The sequence below is a fragment of the Squalius cephalus genome, assembly GCF_949319135.1.
Source record: "Squalius cephalus genome assembly, chromosome: 1".
NCBI classification, from domain to species: domain Eukaryota; kingdom Metazoa; phylum Chordata; class Actinopteri; order Cypriniformes; family Leuciscidae; genus Squalius; species Squalius cephalus.
Genome location: NC_137122.1, coordinates 220,001 through 237,500, shown reverse-complemented (window position 1 = coordinate 237,500; position 17,500 = coordinate 220,001). Strand labels below are relative to the sequence as shown.

The 17,500-nt window shown below is 42.2% G+C and overlaps 3 protein-coding genes across 4 annotated transcripts in view; all 3 read left to right on the top strand.

The window, feature by feature from the left end:
* Positions 1-8,742, top strand: part of mgp (matrix Gla protein) — a 17,202-nt gene extending 8,460 nt beyond the window's left edge. Inside the window, exons 3-5 of one of the 2 annotated variants that reach the window (XM_079894632.1) lie at positions 684-713; positions 2,824-2,902; positions 7,007-8,742. In XM_079894632.1, coding sequence (XP_079750758.1) covers positions 684-713; positions 2,824-2,902; positions 7,007-7,157 — 260 coding nt within the window. In that variant the 3' untranslated portion in view covers positions 7,158-8,742. The remainder of the gene's footprint in view (positions 1-683; positions 714-2,823; positions 2,903-7,006) is intronic. The other variant, XM_079894633.1, reaches the window with a different exon arrangement.
* Positions 8,676-11,991, top strand: bglap (bone gamma-carboxyglutamate (gla) protein). Its single transcript, XM_079894655.1, has 4 exons — positions 8,676-8,747; positions 8,840-8,887; positions 9,959-10,052; positions 11,775-11,991. Exons 1-4 carry the CDS (start codon positions 8,690-8,692, stop codon positions 11,875-11,877), a joined length of 303 nt encoding a protein of 100 aa, XP_079750781.1. The 5' UTR covers positions 8,676-8,689; the 3' UTR covers positions 11,878-11,991.
* A 4,855-nt stretch (positions 11,992-16,846) lies between these two features.
* Positions 16,847-17,500, top strand: part of wbp11 (WW domain binding protein 11) — an 8,691-nt gene continuing 8,037 nt past the window's right edge. The window contains exon 1 of the mRNA XM_079886202.1: positions 16,847-16,962. The gene's annotated coding sequence lies outside the window, so the exon portion shown is untranslated. The remainder of the gene's footprint in view (positions 16,963-17,500) is intronic.

Genomic DNA, 17,500 nt, shown 5'->3' with positions numbered 1-17,500 from the left:
CTAACACACACACACACACACTGTGTTTTTCACTGGCACTCGCTGCTGCTTACGGTCAGTATAGCTGTCAACAAACTGCAAACACACACAACTAACACACATACACACACACACACACACACACCACACACTCTCTCTCTCTCTCTCACACACACACACACACACACACACACACACACACACACCACACACTCTCTCACACATACACACACTACACACACACACACACACACACACACACACACACACACACACACACACACACACACACACACACCACACTCTCTCTCACACACACACACACACACACACACAAACACACACACACACACACACCACACTCTCTCTCACACACACACACACACACACACACACACACACACACACACACCACACTCTCTCTCACACACACACACACACACACCACACTCTCTCTCTCACACACACACGCACACACACACACACACACACACAAACACACACACACACTCTCTCTCTCTCTCACACACACCCTCTCACACACTAACAGAAGTGTCTCTCTCCCTGCAGAAGTGTCTCTCTCCCTGCAGACACACACACACACACACACACACACACACACACACACACACACACACACACTCTCTCTCTCTCTCTCACACACACCCTCTCACACACTAACAGAAGTGTGTCTCTCCCTGCAGATTCCCAGGAGAGCCGCGAGTCGTTTGAGGGTAAGTAAACGTGGTTGGCTTCGGCCTCTGTTTGCTTTGGCTTCATGTGTGTGTCGACCGCAGCATGTCTGTGTTTAGATTCTGAACTCATATCATCAATCATGTCAATGACTCCAGATCAATGCCGTGTAGGGCAAGCCGTTTTAACTTTTATTCATTTCCAGGATATGAATCCTTGATATCAACAATTGAATTTTAACTAGTAAAAACTATAATTCCTGATATTAACAATTGAATTTCAACTAGTAAAAATTAAAATTCTTGATATTAACAATTTATATCCTGGGAATGGCAATAGGCAAGCCATTTTGACTTTTAATCATTCGCAGGATATGAATTCTTGATATCAACAATTCAATTTTCACTAGTTAAAATGATAGTTATTGATATCAGAAATTAGATTTCTACTAGTAACAATGGCAATTTTTGATATCAGGAATTACATTTCCACTAGTAACAATGCTAATTCTTGATATCAGCATTTACATTTTCACTAGTTAAAATGATAATTCTTGATATCAACAATTGAATTTCAACTAGTAAAAACTATAATTGTTGATATCTGTAATTGTATTTTCACTAGTGAAATGTTACCATAGGCTGCCATTCAAAATCAATTGTTGATATCAAGAATTGATTTCTTACAAGTTAAAATTCCAGTTTCACATATCAGAAATACAATTCTTACTAGTAAAAACCTTTATTTTTCATATCAAGAATTCAGTTGTCACTAGTTGAAATGTCTATTCTTGATATCAACATTTGAATTGCTACTAGTAACAATGTTCATTTTTGATATCAATAATTCCATTTTCACTAGTGACAATGTTCATTTCTGATATCATGAATGTGATTGTTACTAGTAAGAAAGCCATTTTAGATATCTGAAATTATATCGATATCAGAAATACATTTTCAGATATCAAAAATGAAAAATTTTACTAGTAGCAATTCAATTGTTGATATCAAGAATAGACATTTCAACTAGTGACAATTGAATTATTGATATCAGTAATTGCCATTTTTACTAGTAACAATGTCATTATTGATATCAAAAATTATATTTCTACTAGTAAGAAATAAATTCTTGATATCAACAATTGATTTTGAATGGCAGCCTATGGTGAGATTTCACTAGTGAAAATATAATTACAGATATCAACAACTAAATTGTTGATATCAACAATTACATTTTTGATATCAACAATTACATTTTTGATATCAACAATTGAATTGTTGATATCAAGAACTGAATTGTTGATATCAGCAATTCATATCCTACATGTGTTTTAAATGTTAAAAGGGCGACAAAACTATTACAGATATCAAAAATTGATTTCTTACTTGTTCTGAATACACATATCAGCTTTGTATTTCTTACTAGTAGAAATATAATTTTTGATATCAATAATTACATTGTTACTAGTAAAAACGCAAATTCCTGATATCAAGAATTACGTGGTTACTAGTAAACTAGTACAATTTTTTATTTTTGATAACTGAAAATGTATTTCTGATATCGATATAATTTCAGATATCTAAAATGGCTTTCTTACTAGTAACAATCACATTCATGATATCAGAAATGAACATTGTCACTAGTGAAAATGGAATTATTGATATCAAAAATGAACATTGTTACTAGTGGCAATTCAATTGTTGATATCAAGAATGGACATTTCAACTAGTGACAACTTAATTCTTGATATGAAAAATAAAGGTTTTTACTAGTAAGAATTGTATTTCTGATATGTGAAACTGGAATTTTAACTAGTAAGAAATCAATTCTTGATATCATCAATTGATTTTGAATGGCAGCCTATGGTAACATTTCACTAGTGAAAATACAATTACAGATATCAAGAATTATAGTTTTTACTAGTTGAAATTCAATTGTTGATATCAAGAATTATCATTTTAACTAGTGAAAATGTAAATGCTGATATCAATAACTATCATTTTAACTAGTGAAAATTGAATTGTTGATATCAAGAATTCATATCCTGGAAATGAATAAAAGTTAAAACGGCTTGCCATATATGCCGTGAGACGTTGTTGACGTTTCTCCCAGATTATTGTGTTTTATATCAAGGCTTCTGTTTAATTTCAGTGTTTGTGAATCCGTATCAAGCTAATACTTTCATGAGTAATCCACAAAATGGAGTATACAACCCATACGTCTACAGGAGGTACAGTAAACAGACACACACTAACACACTCACACACACAGATACACACACACACACACATACTCACTCACACACACACACACACACACACACACACACACACACACACGTATCACACACACACACACACACACACGTATCACACACACACACACACACACACACACACACACACACACACACACACACACACACTCACTCACACACACACACACGCACACACACACACACACACACACACACACACACACACACACACACACACACACATTTCACAGACTTATATATACATCTAGTTATAAATACTGTAACCAAACTCTCACAGAACACTGACTGCATTGTAACATTTTAAACAGAATTATTATAAAAACCATCATGTTCTTTATTTATATCTTGTTTTTGCAAATTAGATTGGACTCAAATGCAGGTTTTGTCAGATTTAGCTCAATTCTGAGAACAAATTTGTCCCTAAACTATAGCTAAATATTTACAAAAACACACACAAAACTACATTAATGCTCATAAATCTCATGAAATTTTGAATTTAAATGTTTGAGTTTTTAGAAATTTCTTCTTGGTTGAAGAAACAGAATAAAACTAGAATTGAGTTGATTGTGAAAAGCAGCTGATGTTTAGAGAACAGTCCTGAGGACAAAAGCATTCTGAAACATCTGGGTTACGACTATAACCATGGGTCCCTCAGAAGGGAACTCTACGCTGTGTTCAAGTACTGAAGCTATGGGAACGCTCCTGTGTGATTGTGTCTGAAGCACGTGTTCAACAAACTCCACTGTCAGTGGTGCACCGTCAGCCCATGACACGGCATACAGCGGGAGCTATAAAGTACACCCAAAACACAACAGAGTTGGGCGCCGCGGTGTCTCCTTCTCAGGGAACCATGGTTACTGTTGTAACTGAGACATTCCCTTTCAGAAGAACTCTATGATGATGCTAGTCCCAGTGCAAGTCCCAGTGCGTGAGTCCTAGTGCGAGAGTCCTAGTGCGAATCCCAGTCCTAGTGAGAGTCCTAGTGTGAGAGTTCTAGTTCAAATCCTAGTGGGAGTCCTAGTGGGAGTCCTAGTGCGTTAGTCCTAGTGCGAGTCCTAGTGGGAGTCCTAGTGGGAGTCCTAGGGCGAGTTCTAGTGCGAGTCCCAGTGCGAGAGTCCTAGTGCGAGTCCTAGTGCGAGAGTCCTAGTGCGAATCCCAGTCCTAGTGCGAATCCCAGTCCTAGTGAGAGTCCTAGTGCGAGAGTCCTAGTGCGAATCCCAGTCCTAGTGGGAGTCCTAGTGTGAGTCCTAGTGTGAGTCCTAGTGTGAGTCCTAGTGCGAGAGTCCTAGTGCGAGTCCTAGTGGGAGTCCTAGTGGGAGTCCTAGTGCGAGTCCTAGTGCGAGAGTCCTAGTGGGAGTCCTAGTGGGAGTCCTAGTGGGAGTCCTAGTGGAAGTCCTAGTGCGAGTCCTAGTGCGAGTCCTAGGGCGAGTCATAGTGTGAGTCCTAGTGTGAGAGTCCTAGTTCAAATCCTAGTTCAAATCCTAGTGGGAGTCCTAGGGCGAGTCCCAGTGCGAGTCCCAGTGCGAGAGTCCCAGTACGAGTCCTAGTGCGAGAGTCCTAGTGTGAGTCCTAATGTGAGTCCTAGTGAGAGTCCTAATGTGAGAGTCCTAGTTTGAGAGTCCTAGTGTGAGTCCTAGTGTGAGTCCTAGTGCGAGTCCCAGTGCGAGAGTCCAAGTGCGAGAGTCCTAGTTCGAGAGTCCTAGTGGGAGAGTCCTATTGGGGTTAGGGTTAGGGTTAGTCCTAGTGCGAGTCTTAGTGCGAGTCTTAGTGTGAGTCTTAGTGTGAGTCCTAGTGAGAGTCCTCGTGGAAGTCCCACTCCGAGTCCCAGTGCGAGAGTCCTTGTGCGAGAGTCCTTGTGCGAGTCCTAGTGGGAGTCCTAGTGTGAGAGTCCTAGTGCGAGTCTTAGTGTAAGAGTCCTAGTGAGAGTCCTAGTGCGAGAGTTCTAGTGGGAGTCCAAGTGGGAGTCCTTGTGGGAGTCCTAGTTCGAGAGTCCTAGTGCAAGTCCTAGTGTGAGTCCTCGTGGAAGTCCCACTCCGAGTCCCAGTGCGAGAGTCCTAGTGCGAGTCCTAGTGTGAGTCCTAGTGGAAGTCCTAGTGTGAATCCTAGTGTGAGTCCTAGTGTGAGTCCTAGTGGAAGTCCTAGTGCGAGTCCTAGTGCGAGTCCTAGTGTGAGTCCTAGTGTGAGTCCTAGTGGGAGTCCTAGTGGAAGTCCTAGTGTGAGTCCTAGTGGAAGTCCTAGTGTGAGTCTTAGTGCGAGTCGTAGTGAGAGTCCTCGTGGAAATACCACTCCGAGTCCCCGTGCGAGAGTCCTAGTGCGAGTCCTAGTGGGAGTCCTAGTGGAAGTCCTAGTGCGAGTCCTAGTGAGAGTCCCAGCACGAGTCCCAGTGCGAGAGTCCTTGTGCGAGTCCTAGTGCGAGAGTCCTAGTGGGAGTCCTAGTGGGAGTCCTTGTGGGAGTCCTAGTGTGGGAGTCCTAGTGTGGGAGTCCTAGTGTGGGAGCCCTAGTGCGAGAGTCCTAGTGGGAGTCCTAGTGTGGGAGTCCTAGTGTGGGAGCTCTAGTGTGAGAGTCCTAGTGGGAGTCCTAGTGGGAGTACTTGTGGGAGTCCTAGTGGGAGTCCTAGCGGGAGTCCTAGTGTGGGAGTCCTAGTGTGGGAGTCCTAGTGTGGGAGCCCTAGTGCGAGAGTCCTAGTGGGAGTCCTAGTGGGAGTCCTAGTGGGAGTCCTAGTGGGAGTCCTAGTGTGGGAGTCCTAGTGTGGGAGCCCTAGTGTGGGAGCCCTAGTGCGAGAGTCCTAGTGGGAGTCTTAGTGGGAGTTCTAGCGGGAGTCCTAGTGTGGGAGTCCTAGTGTGGGAGCCCTAGTGTGAGAGTCCTAGTGGGAGTCTTAGTGGGAGTTCTAGCGGGAGTCCTAGTGTGGGAGCCCTAGTGTGGGAGCCCTAGTGCGAGAGTCCTAGTGGGAGTCTTAGTGGGAGTTCTAGCGGGAGTCCTAGTGTGGGAGCCCTAGTGTGGGAGCCCTAGTGCGAGAGTCCTAGTGGGAGTCTTAGTGGGAGTTCTAGCGGGAGTCCTAGTGTGGGAGCCCTAGTGTGGGAGCCCTAGTGCGAGAGTCCTAGTGGGAGTCCTAGTGGGAGTCCTTGTGGGAGTCCTAGTGTGGGAGTCCTAGTGTGGGAGTCCTAGTGTGGGAGCCCTAGTGCGAGAGTCCTAGTGGGAGTCCTAGCGGGAGTCCTAGTGTGGGAGTCCTAGTGTGGGAGTCCTAGTGTGGGAGCCCTAGTGTGGGAGCCCTAGTGCGAGAGTCCTAGTGGGAGTCCTAGTGTGGGAGTCCTAGTGTGGGAGTCCTAGTGTGGGAGTCCTAGTGTGGGAGTCCTAGTGTGGGAGCCCTAGTGCGAGAGTCCTAGTGGGAGTCATAGCGGGAGTCCTAGTGTGGGAGTCCTAGTGTGGGAGCCCTAGTGTGGGAGCCCTAGTGCGAGAGTCCTACTGGGAGTCCTAGTGGGAGTCCTTGTGGGAGTCCTAGTGGGAGTCCTAGTGCGAGAGTCCCAGTGGGAGTCCTAGTGTGAGAGTCCTAGTGCGAGAGTGATAGAGCAAGTGCACAGGGAAATCTAAACTGCTTTGTCACAATGTTCACTAATATATGATAATATATTGGCCTGCGGAACAAACAAATACCAGATAGACAGTAGAGACAGCTGACATAGAGTGCTTGCTGAAGACACAGAAGCTGTTGTGTTTTGGGAATCCTTTATAGCTTCCATGGTACGCCGCCACGTGTCATGGGGTGACGTTGCAGTTTGTTTGTTTGACCATTGGAGTTTGTTGAACACGTGCTTCAGACACAATGGGAGCGTTCCCATAGTATCAGGACTTGGACACAACATAGAGTTCCCTCGAAAGGGAACACCAACAACAACGAGCCTGCATCAAAGAGCCATTTCTGGGGAAAAAAAGCTAAATTTGGTGGATGAGAATAACTTTCTCTACATGAACACAGATGCACTTAGTGAGATCAATGCCGTGCCGTCAGTCGTTGATGACACTCCTTCAGTCTTATGTGTCTTTTGTGTGTTTTTCAGGATGAAGTCTCCAGCCGAGCGTCGGGCCGAGATCTGTGAAGATTATTCTCCCTGCCGTCTGCTTGCGCTCCGCTTCGGCTCACAGCTGGCCTATCAAACGTATTTCAGCGGTCAGCAGCACGGGCCCAACCCACATCTGCGTCCGTACTGAGCCCCGCCTCCGACTCAATGAAACCTCTTCATTTAACCTGCTGACTGTCACATATTTTAGGAATTATCAGGAATTAGGTGTCATTGGAAAGCTGAAACACTCCAAATTCATCCAGGGAAACTCTTAAAATTTGACATTGTGTTACCATGGAAACACACCTTAAAATATTTGATCAGGCTCTTCCCCCTCGTGGCCGGTGTCATGTTTCATATATTACAAAATTTACTGCTATTTTTTGACAGAATAACACAGGCGGCAAAAAAATCTCAGAGGATCCTCAATTTTTGTGATATCAACTTAAAATTTGTAACACAACTGCCTTTGGTTTTCTAGCCATTTTAGACTCCAAATTATTTTGTTAAGAATAAAAAATTATAACATGTTTAGTTCAAAACATTTGCTGTCTGCTTGCTATTATCTTTCTGACCAACCTAAGCATTCATGAATTGCAACTATTTGATTTTGGATCTATGTTCAAAAAGAGAGGTGACAGTTTACAGGTTAAATAATCATTTATAGGTCAGTTTAACCCTATTCACACACACACATATATATATATATATATCCTCTCGCTCAATGACAACGGGCCAGTTCGCCCAGATATTTACGCAATACTGACAATTTCTCTTTTGTTAACGCATTAATGATTCAAAGCTGAGTTCATGACTGCAAATGTATTTCTTATTAGATTCAAATTACAAAAATGAACCTAATCTGAGGACTAAAATGTTGAAGCCATATGTTTCACACACAAGAGATCAGTCGTTTTGTATGTGATGCTGATTTTTTAATCTGTCTTTGTTATCAATAAAGCGCTTTCACTATTAAACTCCTGCAAACCCGAAAGGCCTTCGTCTGCTCATTATTTCATGCTGACCTCAGTGAGTCTCTCTGGATCCTGTGAAGATCCACGTGTACACGCAGTTTATTCTGAGCCTCCTGAACGAGATCGCACAATCCTTGGCCACTGCACTTCAGCGATTCGCAACTCAGACGGTGAAATTACACAGAGTGAGTCCAAGAGCACGGACTCTGCAGGAATAAATAGCCCACGGCTGGCAGAGCCAGAACTCAGAAATACTCTGAAGGGTTCATGTCAGCTCAGCATCTGAACCCTTGACCACAGCCACGAGCTCCAGCGCAGTCCAGCGGCGGCGTGTGTGTGTGTGCGTTCAGCGCAGTCCAGCGGCGGCGGCGTGTGTGAGGAGCGTCCAGGTGACGGAAGCACAGGAGCCTCAGATGCTCTCGGCCCTGAACAGCATTACTGGAGGAACCTCTGTAATTAAAGTCTTTATATGAGGCTTTATATGAAGCCGGCTTCCTCCGCTGACGAGCCGCTCGCACGCAACAGCGATATGTGGAGTTAGTGATCAGGTGGAGAGCGCCATCTGTGTGTGTGTGTAGGAGAGAGTGTGTGGATGTTTGATTCCTCCTCCAATCATGACGTCCGGTCCTTGTGATGTCACTGTTATAAATGATGAGAGGGACACAGAGACACACAGTCACACATCGACTTAAACACGGAGACAAACATGAAGAGCCTGACGCTCCTGATCTTCTGCTGCATGATGACTGCAAGCCTGAGTGCAGGTCAGTGTGTGTGTGTGTGTGTGTGTGTGTGTGTGTGTGTGTGTGTGTGTGTGTGTGTGTATAACTGTTCTCTGTGTGTTGTTCTTGTGCAGGTATTCCTGATGCCTCAGGCCCTAAATCAGAATCTCCCAGTGATGATGGTGAGACACATGTGTTGACATGTAGTGTGTGTGTGTTTTCATGTGTTGTATCTTGGTCAAACCTGCTCCGTGTGGAAGGTAGAGTAAACGGCGTGTTGTCGAAGGTCAGTGCTGGTCGTTGAGCCTCATCATTATGAGCCGGTGCTGAAGATCTCTGGAGATCAGCTGCTCCAGGTGTGTGTGTCTGGGCTCCAGCACTCCAGGTGTGTGTGTCTGGGCTCCAGCACTCCAGGTGTGTGTGTCTGGGCTCCAGTTCTCCAGGTGTGTGTGTCTGGGCTCCAGGTGTGTGTGTCTGGGCTCCAGGTGTGTGTGTCTGGGCTCCAGCTCTCCAGGTGTGTGTGTCTGGGCTCCAGCTCAGCTTCACAGGAACAGCTTCACCCTTCAAGTAGAGCCGGACATATCGTAATTACACCAATGATCGAGGCAAAAGTGGGAAACTAGTGCAGTAATAATAATTAAGGCATTATGTATGACATTTACAGTCAAACTACATTCAGTACACTCATTTTCACAATTTTCTATATGCATGTGTTGTTAGATAGAAATGATGATAGAAATGTTGACAAATGATATCAAAATAGAATACATAACCTACATTCGTACATAAAATCCAATATTTGTCGTTTTCTATCTAAACTTTAAATGAGTTTGTACTTAAAACAAGAACAAATATCTGCCAATTATTAAACAAAATTATCTTGTTTTCCATTTGAATCAAGTTTATTTTCTGACTCCATTGGCAGATATTTTTCTTGTTTTAAGCACAAACTCACTTAAAGTTTAGATTAACAAGACTTAATATCTTCAGTCATTGTTCTTCTCCAGTAAATGCATCTTGATTTAAGAGTGTTTAGATGTTTGTGCTGGAGAACGAGACAGAAACCCTGAGGAAGAACACAGGGACGGTCAAAGACATCTACAGAAGGGTCATGAGTTTATCTGGGCATATCTGTCTGAATGTGCGCCTGTTCTTCACACGCAGTTTCCACTGATGAAGACCGGATGATTTTATGATCCGTTACGGAGGAAAGAAAGTCAGGAGAGGGAATGAGTTTGAATGTCTCTTCACAGGTGTGTTTGTGAAGCAAGAAGAGGCTTCAACGCTGGTGAGACAGAAGAGAGCTGGGGTGGCTGCCGCTGACCTGAGTTTGACTCAGCTGGAGAGGTACACACACACACACACACACACACACACACACACACACACACACACACACACACACACACACACACAAAGCAAAATCTCCAGAGTTAAATTAACTCTGCTCTGAGTACATATGGTGCCGCTCTAAAGAGTGTTAAAGTAACTCTGAATCAGAGTTAAAGGGTTTCAGTCAGTCACTGGTGTGTTCTCTCTGCGCAGTGGATCGGTGGCAGGGGGGTTCACATTGCATAACTTTACAAAAGAAAGAATCGCAGACATCTTCTGTCTGCTCCACAAACTAAAATAGTGATAATCTGGTCTATAACTCCTCCCACTGTCCTGTAACTTGCTCTCTGATTGGCTGCGGGTCATGGTGATAATATCTCAGCGGCGTCTCATCAGCGATTCTCTCAGATCGCGTCTCTGATTTCGAGCGTTTGTCTGCGATCTGTCTAAACCTGTCGGCGAGTGAAATCATGGCTAAAATCCTGCAGTGTGAACTCGGCATCAGATGAAATCAGCTGAAGATAAAAGAAGACATTACATCTCTGAGGATCTCAGCAGAGGAGGATTAAACAACTCCACAAACAGCATTACCAGCTTCACTTATTAATAACCTGATTGACTATTTCTGCCATTGATCTACAGGAGTTATTTTGAGAACTAACAGAGGTTTAGATGTTGATGTTTTATTGAAGATGATTGGTCATCATTATGGTGATCAGTGTCTCCTTTAGTTGGTCAGTTTGACTCTTGGCCTATTATGTGAGTTTGGGGTCTTTGTAACAGTGTTTACCAAAACACATAATTTGTTGCAAAGGAAGCCAGAAACAAAGATGGTCAGGTGATATGGTTTTCAGCATCATAAAGTAGAGTAAGTCACTAATCTTATCCCTGGCCATAAGTGGTTCTTTCTTATTAATAGACTATATTCACCAACCACACTTTCTTGCAACAGATCAGACATTCTGAATTTTTAAATTTTAGTAATTATTTTTAGACACAAACTTACATTAAGAATCTGCATATGAATCTCAACAATTGTGACATACTTCATGCCGCAAAGCATGCTGGGAGCCATGAGTTTTATACTATGTTGGCTCCCAGCATGCATTGCGGCATGATGTGTGTCACCATTGTTGAGATTCATATGCAGATTCTTGATGTCTCCTTTGCAACAAACTATGTGTTTTGGTAAACACTGTTACAAAGACCACAAACTCATATTAAAAACCAAGTCAAACTGACCAACTAAAAGAAACACTGATCACCATAATGGCAAACATTTTCAAAATAAAACATCAACATCTAAACCTCTGTTAGTTCTCAAAAATAACTCCTGTAGATCAATGGCAGAAATAAAGTCAAGTGAAGCTGGTAATGGTGTTAGTGGAGCTGTGTAATCCTCCTCTGCTGAGATCCTCAGAGGGTGTAACGTCTTCTTTTCTCTTCAGCTGGCTTCATCTGAGGCTGTGTCTGAAGCTCTTGTGTCTCTCTTTCCTTCAGTGATTCTGCTTGTTAACAGCAGGTGTTCATCATTTATGCTCAATCATCACTTAATTATCTTAATTACACACACACACACACACTCACTCAAACACACACATCATGCTCACACACTCTCTCTCCCACACACACACACACACTCTCTCTCTCTCTCTCTCTCTCTCTCTCTCTCTCTCTCTCTCTCACACACTCAGCGGTGTTGGCGTGTATTTCTCACACACTCTTGTGTTCTCTCAGTCTCAGGGAAGTGTGTGAAGCTAACCTGGCGTGCGAGGACATGATGGACACGTCCGGCATCATCGCGGCCTACACTGCGTACTACGGGCCCATCCCCTACTAGAGGTCCGCTGCGTCACTGCCCCACATCATGATGAGCATCTGTCAAAAAACATAAAAAAACATAAGCAGGGAAGGCTGCTGAAGCTATGCAGAATAATAATAAACAAACAAAACACTACAGTGCTGTCTGCAAGTTCTGTTCAGTTTGTGTTTGGGATGGGTTAATATTACTGGTCACATCATGGCTAGATTCTCATGTAAGTCAAGTCACCTTTATTTGTTATAGCGCTTTATACACTTATATAGATTGTTTCAAAGCAGATTTACAGAGATAACAGCTGTCGAGCTGCTGGGTTTTGGACCAGCTGTAGATTGTTTATTAAGCGTGCAGGGCAACCACCCAGTAGGGCATTACAGTAATCTAGCCTTGATGTCATGAACCCATGAACTAACTGTCCCGCATTTGTCAATGAGAGCATATGACGTAATTAAGATATATTTTTAAGATGAAATGCAGAAGAGATAAAAATTCTGTATTATAAATTTTAAGGCCAGACAAGTAGTTTGTTGAGGGTGGGTTAGTAGGGAAGGACTACACGCCTGCGCACACATATTCAGACACACACACCTATAGACTGACTCGTAACACACGTGCACCATCAGCGTTTTTGAAAGTTTGCGCGGAAAGAACTTTTTTCTGTTAAAAGAAGAGTTTTCTGTGAGAGCGGTGTGTGTTAGCGGCCCCTAAGTTAATAACTAATGATCGTTGCGACGGAAGTGAATCAAACTAACTTTATCTGGACAATAACTTTACTCTAGATCTGCTGTAAAGCCTAAACACTCTCTGTGTCTGTAATCTCCTGTTATCACTGTAAAGCTGCTGTGAAACTCTATACTGTTAAAGCGCTGTATAAATGAAGATGACTTGACTTGACTATAGGGTCTAACGTACAGCACATGTTGTTAATTTAGATGATTATTACAATGAATAAAGCAAATTTTTCCTCAGGGAGACTACAGTGCACTGCCTGATGTGATACTGTAGTGGACGGCTGCATAGTTATAGTTCTCTCCCTGATATTATCAATCTTATAAGTGAAGAAGTTCATAAAGTCATTACTGCTGTGCTGCTTGGAAACGTCAGAAGTAGAAGCTTTATTTCTGCTTAGTTTAGCCACCGTTTCAAATAAATACTGTACCTAGGGTTGTGTTTTCTTCTAAAGGCGTTGAAGAATAAGCAGGTCCAGCAGTTTCTGAGGCCTCTCTCTCTCTCTCTCTCTCTCTCTCTCTCTCTCTCTCTCTCTCTCTCTCTCTCTCTCCACGAGATCTATGACCTCCTCCATAAGGTCTAGCCAGCGCTAACACACACACACACACACACACACACACACACACACAAAGCAAAATCTAGTTAAATTAACTCTGCTCTGAGTACATATGGTGCCGCTCTAAAGAGTGTTAAAGTAACTCTGAATCAGAGTTAAAGGGTTTCAGTCAGTCACTGTTGTGTTCTCTCTGCGCAGTGGATCGGTGGCAGGGGGGTTCACATTGCATAACTTTACAAAAGAAAGAATCGCAGACATCTTCTGTCTGGTCCACAAACTAAAATAGTGATAATCTGGTCTATAACTCCTCCCACTGTCCTGTAACTTGCTCTCTGATTGGCTGCGGGTCATGGTGATAATATCTCAGCGGCGTCTCATCAGCGATTCTCTCAGATCGCGTCTCTGATTTCGAGCGTTTGTCTGCGATCTGTCTAAACCTGTCGGCGAGTGAAATCATGGCTAAAATCGGGCAGAGTGAACTCGGCATCAGATGAAATAAGCTGAAGATAAAAGAAGACATTACATCTCTGAGGATCTCAGCAGAGGAGGATTAAACAACTCCACAAACAGCATTACCAGCTTCACTTATTACTAATCAGATTGACTATTTCTGCCATTGATCTACAGGAGTTATTTTGAGAACTAACAGAGGTTTAGATGTTGATGTTTTATTGAAGATGATTGGTCATCATTATGGTGATCAGTGTCTCCTTTAGTTGGTCAGTTTGACTCTTGGCCTATTATGTGAGTTTGGGGTCTTCATAACAGTGTTTAACAAAACACATAATTTGTTGCAAAGGAAGCCAGAAACAAAGATGGTCAGGTGATATGGTTTTCAGCATCATAAAGTAGAGTAAGTCACTAATCTTATCCCTGACCATAAGTGGTTCTTTCTTATTAATAGACTATATTCACTGACACTGACAGACATTCTGAATTTTTAAATTTTAGTAATTATTTTTTAGACACAAACTTACATTAAGAATCTGCATATGAATCTCAACAATTGTGACATACTTCATGCCGCAAAGCATGCTGGGAGCCATGAGTTTTATACTATGTTGGCTCCCAGCATGCATTGCGGCATGATGTGTGTCACCATTGTTGAGATTCATATGCAGATTCTTGATGTCTCCTTTGCAACAAACTATGTGTTTTGGTAAACACTGTTACAAAGACCACAAACTCATATTAAAAACCAAGTCAAACTGACCAACTAAAGGAGACACTGATCACCATAATGGCAAACATTTTCAAAATAAAACATCAACATCTAAACCTCTGTTAGTTCTCAAAAATAACTCCTGTAGATCAATGGCAGAAATAAAGTCAAGTGAAGCTGGTAATGGTGTTAGTGGAGCTGTGTAATCCTCCTCTGCTGAGATCCTCAGAGGGTGTAACGTCTTCTTTTCTCTTCAGCTGGCTTCATCTGAGGCTGTGTCTGAAGCTCTTGTGTCTCTCTTTCCTTCAGTGATTCTGCTTGTTAACAGCAGGTGTTCATCATTTATGCTCAATCATCACTTAATTATCTTAATTACACACACACACACACACTCACTCAAACACACACATCATGCTCACACACTCTCTCTCCCACACACACACACACACTCTCTCTCTCTCTCTCTCTCTCTCTCTCTCTCTCTCTCTCTCTCACACACTCAGCGGTGTTGGCGTGTATTTCTCACACACTCTTGTGTTCTCTCAGTCTCAGGGAAGTGTGTGAAGCTAACCTGGCGTGCGAGGACATGATGGACACGTCCGGCATCATCGCGGCCTACACTGCGTACTACGGGCCCATCCCCTACTAGAGGTCCGCTGCGTCACTGCCCCACATCATGATGAGCATCTGTCAAAAAACATAAAAAAACATAAGCAGGGAAGGCTGCTGAAGCTATGCAGAATAATAATAAACAAACAAAACACTACAGTGCTGTCTGCAAGTTCTGTTCAGTTTGTGTTTGGGATGGGTTAATATTACTGGTCACATCATGGCTAGATTCTCATGTGAGTCAAGTCACCTTTATTTGTTATAGCGCTTTATACACTTATATAGATAAGCTTTATTTCTGCTTAGTTTAGCCACCGTTTCAAATAAATACTGTACCTAGGGTTGTGTTTTCTTCTAAAGGCGTTGAGGAATAAGCAGGTCCAGCAGTTTCTGAGGCCCCCCTCTCTCTCTCTCTCTCTCTCTCTCTCTCTCTCTCTCTCTCTCTCTCTCTCTCTCTCTCTCTCTCTCTCTCTCTCTCTCTCTCTCCACGAGATCGATGACCTCCTCCATAAGGGTTAGCCAGCGCTAACACACACATGCTACTTCTCAAACTCATTCTGTTACAGTTACACATGATGTAATCCAAGCACTACAATATTAAAGTAATGTAATCTGATTACGTTTGGATTACTTTAAGGTCTCATGTGTAAATAAAGTCAAGTAAACAGCAATAGCATCAAAGTACTTTTAATTAATATGAATTTAAAATTAAAACTAATAAAAACTAGGCTATTAAAACTAAGTAATCCTGCCTTTTCGCCAACTAGAGATTACACAGCCTCGTATATAGTTTTATAAAAGGCTATACAGACATCTAGTGGCTACAGTATTATATAACAGATGGTTTTATTCTTTATTCTTATTTCTTTGACACGTACAAGGGAAAAAACAATTATAGTTTATACACAAAATTAAAAAGTCTACACGTATTAGTCTGTTTCAAAACACATGTTGCTCAAGGCCGTGATTAAGTCCTTTGCTAAAGAAGCGTCTTCATAACTGGAAGGGATCATTTATGCTGCACATCCATGTTGTTTTCTTTTTCCTCTTTGAAAACAACATAATTGTGAATTTTCTAGACATGAAAAAGTTTTTCCCCGGCGGGAAGCATCGTGATTAATAACTTAGCAGCGTCTGAGGAGAATGATTGACAGGTGTTATTTGCGCGTGCACCAGCAGGAGGCTCGCGACTGGCAACTGTAAACTAGCAGCGCTTGATATAGCGTTATTATGTCGAAATACCCATTTATTTAGCTTAAAATGAAACCATTGTAATCCTGATAGTATTCCCATTTTTTACTAAATGTAACTGAATTCCGATTACTCTGTTTTTTGAACACCTACATGTATTCCGTTACTCCCCAATCCTGAACATGTTGTTGATTTAGATGATTTAAAGAGATTAGACAATTATTCCTCTCCTATAGCAGCGAATTAATGGATGTTTTCCTCAGAGTTAGAGCATCCGATGCGATACTGTAGTGGACACATATAAAAACACAAATACATTTTTAATTTTGTCTGGCCAGTAACTGTTATCATCAGACCAAGTTAGGGTATAAATGGCAGGAAAAACCTGTGTTAATGTTGCAAATTTCATAAATGATGAAACTACGCAGCTCTACAGAAGACAATCGTCATTATTCAGCCAGAGTTAGGGTTAGGGTTAGGGTTAGGTTAGGGTTAGGGTTAGGGTTAGGGTTAGGTTAGGGTTAGGGTGATTCAGCTTAGTTATGAAGCATTGAAGTATCACAAATCATAAGCATAGACCAGGGAAACATTAATATGGTTACTAGGCATATTAGATTAGAATATATAACAAAAACAGTATTTATTTATCTGATAAACTGTGCAACACGCAGTTTATTATCATATAGTTTTGTTGAAATCGACTTTTGTGTAGATTTTGGTTGATTTAAATAATAAAAGCCCGGAAGTCGGAAGTGACGGTGACGCGCTTCCGCTCATGAGCAATGGCTCGCGCCGCTGGACGTGTTTGTTGATCAGTGATAAACGCGAATATTAGATATATTTATTAAAGTGATTTGAGGTGAGTTTGACCTTTACTCTGATCACGTGGAGCTCGTTCACCCCGCGACCCGTCCACGTGACTCGTTTATTATTCTGAGCTAATGCACAACACAAGATCATCAGTTTGTACAATAATAGTGTTCATGCATGTATGCATTATGTGTTATGGTTATGGACGGTTATGGTTATGTGTTCTGGTTCTGGTTTATCGTGTCTCTTGATGCACTTGCAGGGGTGTTTTCCTGCTATTTACACTTGTAACTCGGTCGGATTAAGTTATAACTGTACTGTAATGATGTGTTCTACATGTGCCCGAGTTTAATGCCGTCAGAATGTTGTGATTACATTAGAGACCGAAACATTAGCAGTAGTATAACAGTAGGATAACAGTAGTATAACAGGGGGATAACAGTAGTATAACAGTGGGATAACAGTAGTATAACAGTAGGATAATAATAGCAGTGCTGTGCCGTGAATACACGTGTTTAACACACTTCTGCTGGAAGGGTTTATAAGTGAAGGAGATGTTGCTTTACAGAGGAGAGCTCTTAGTGTAC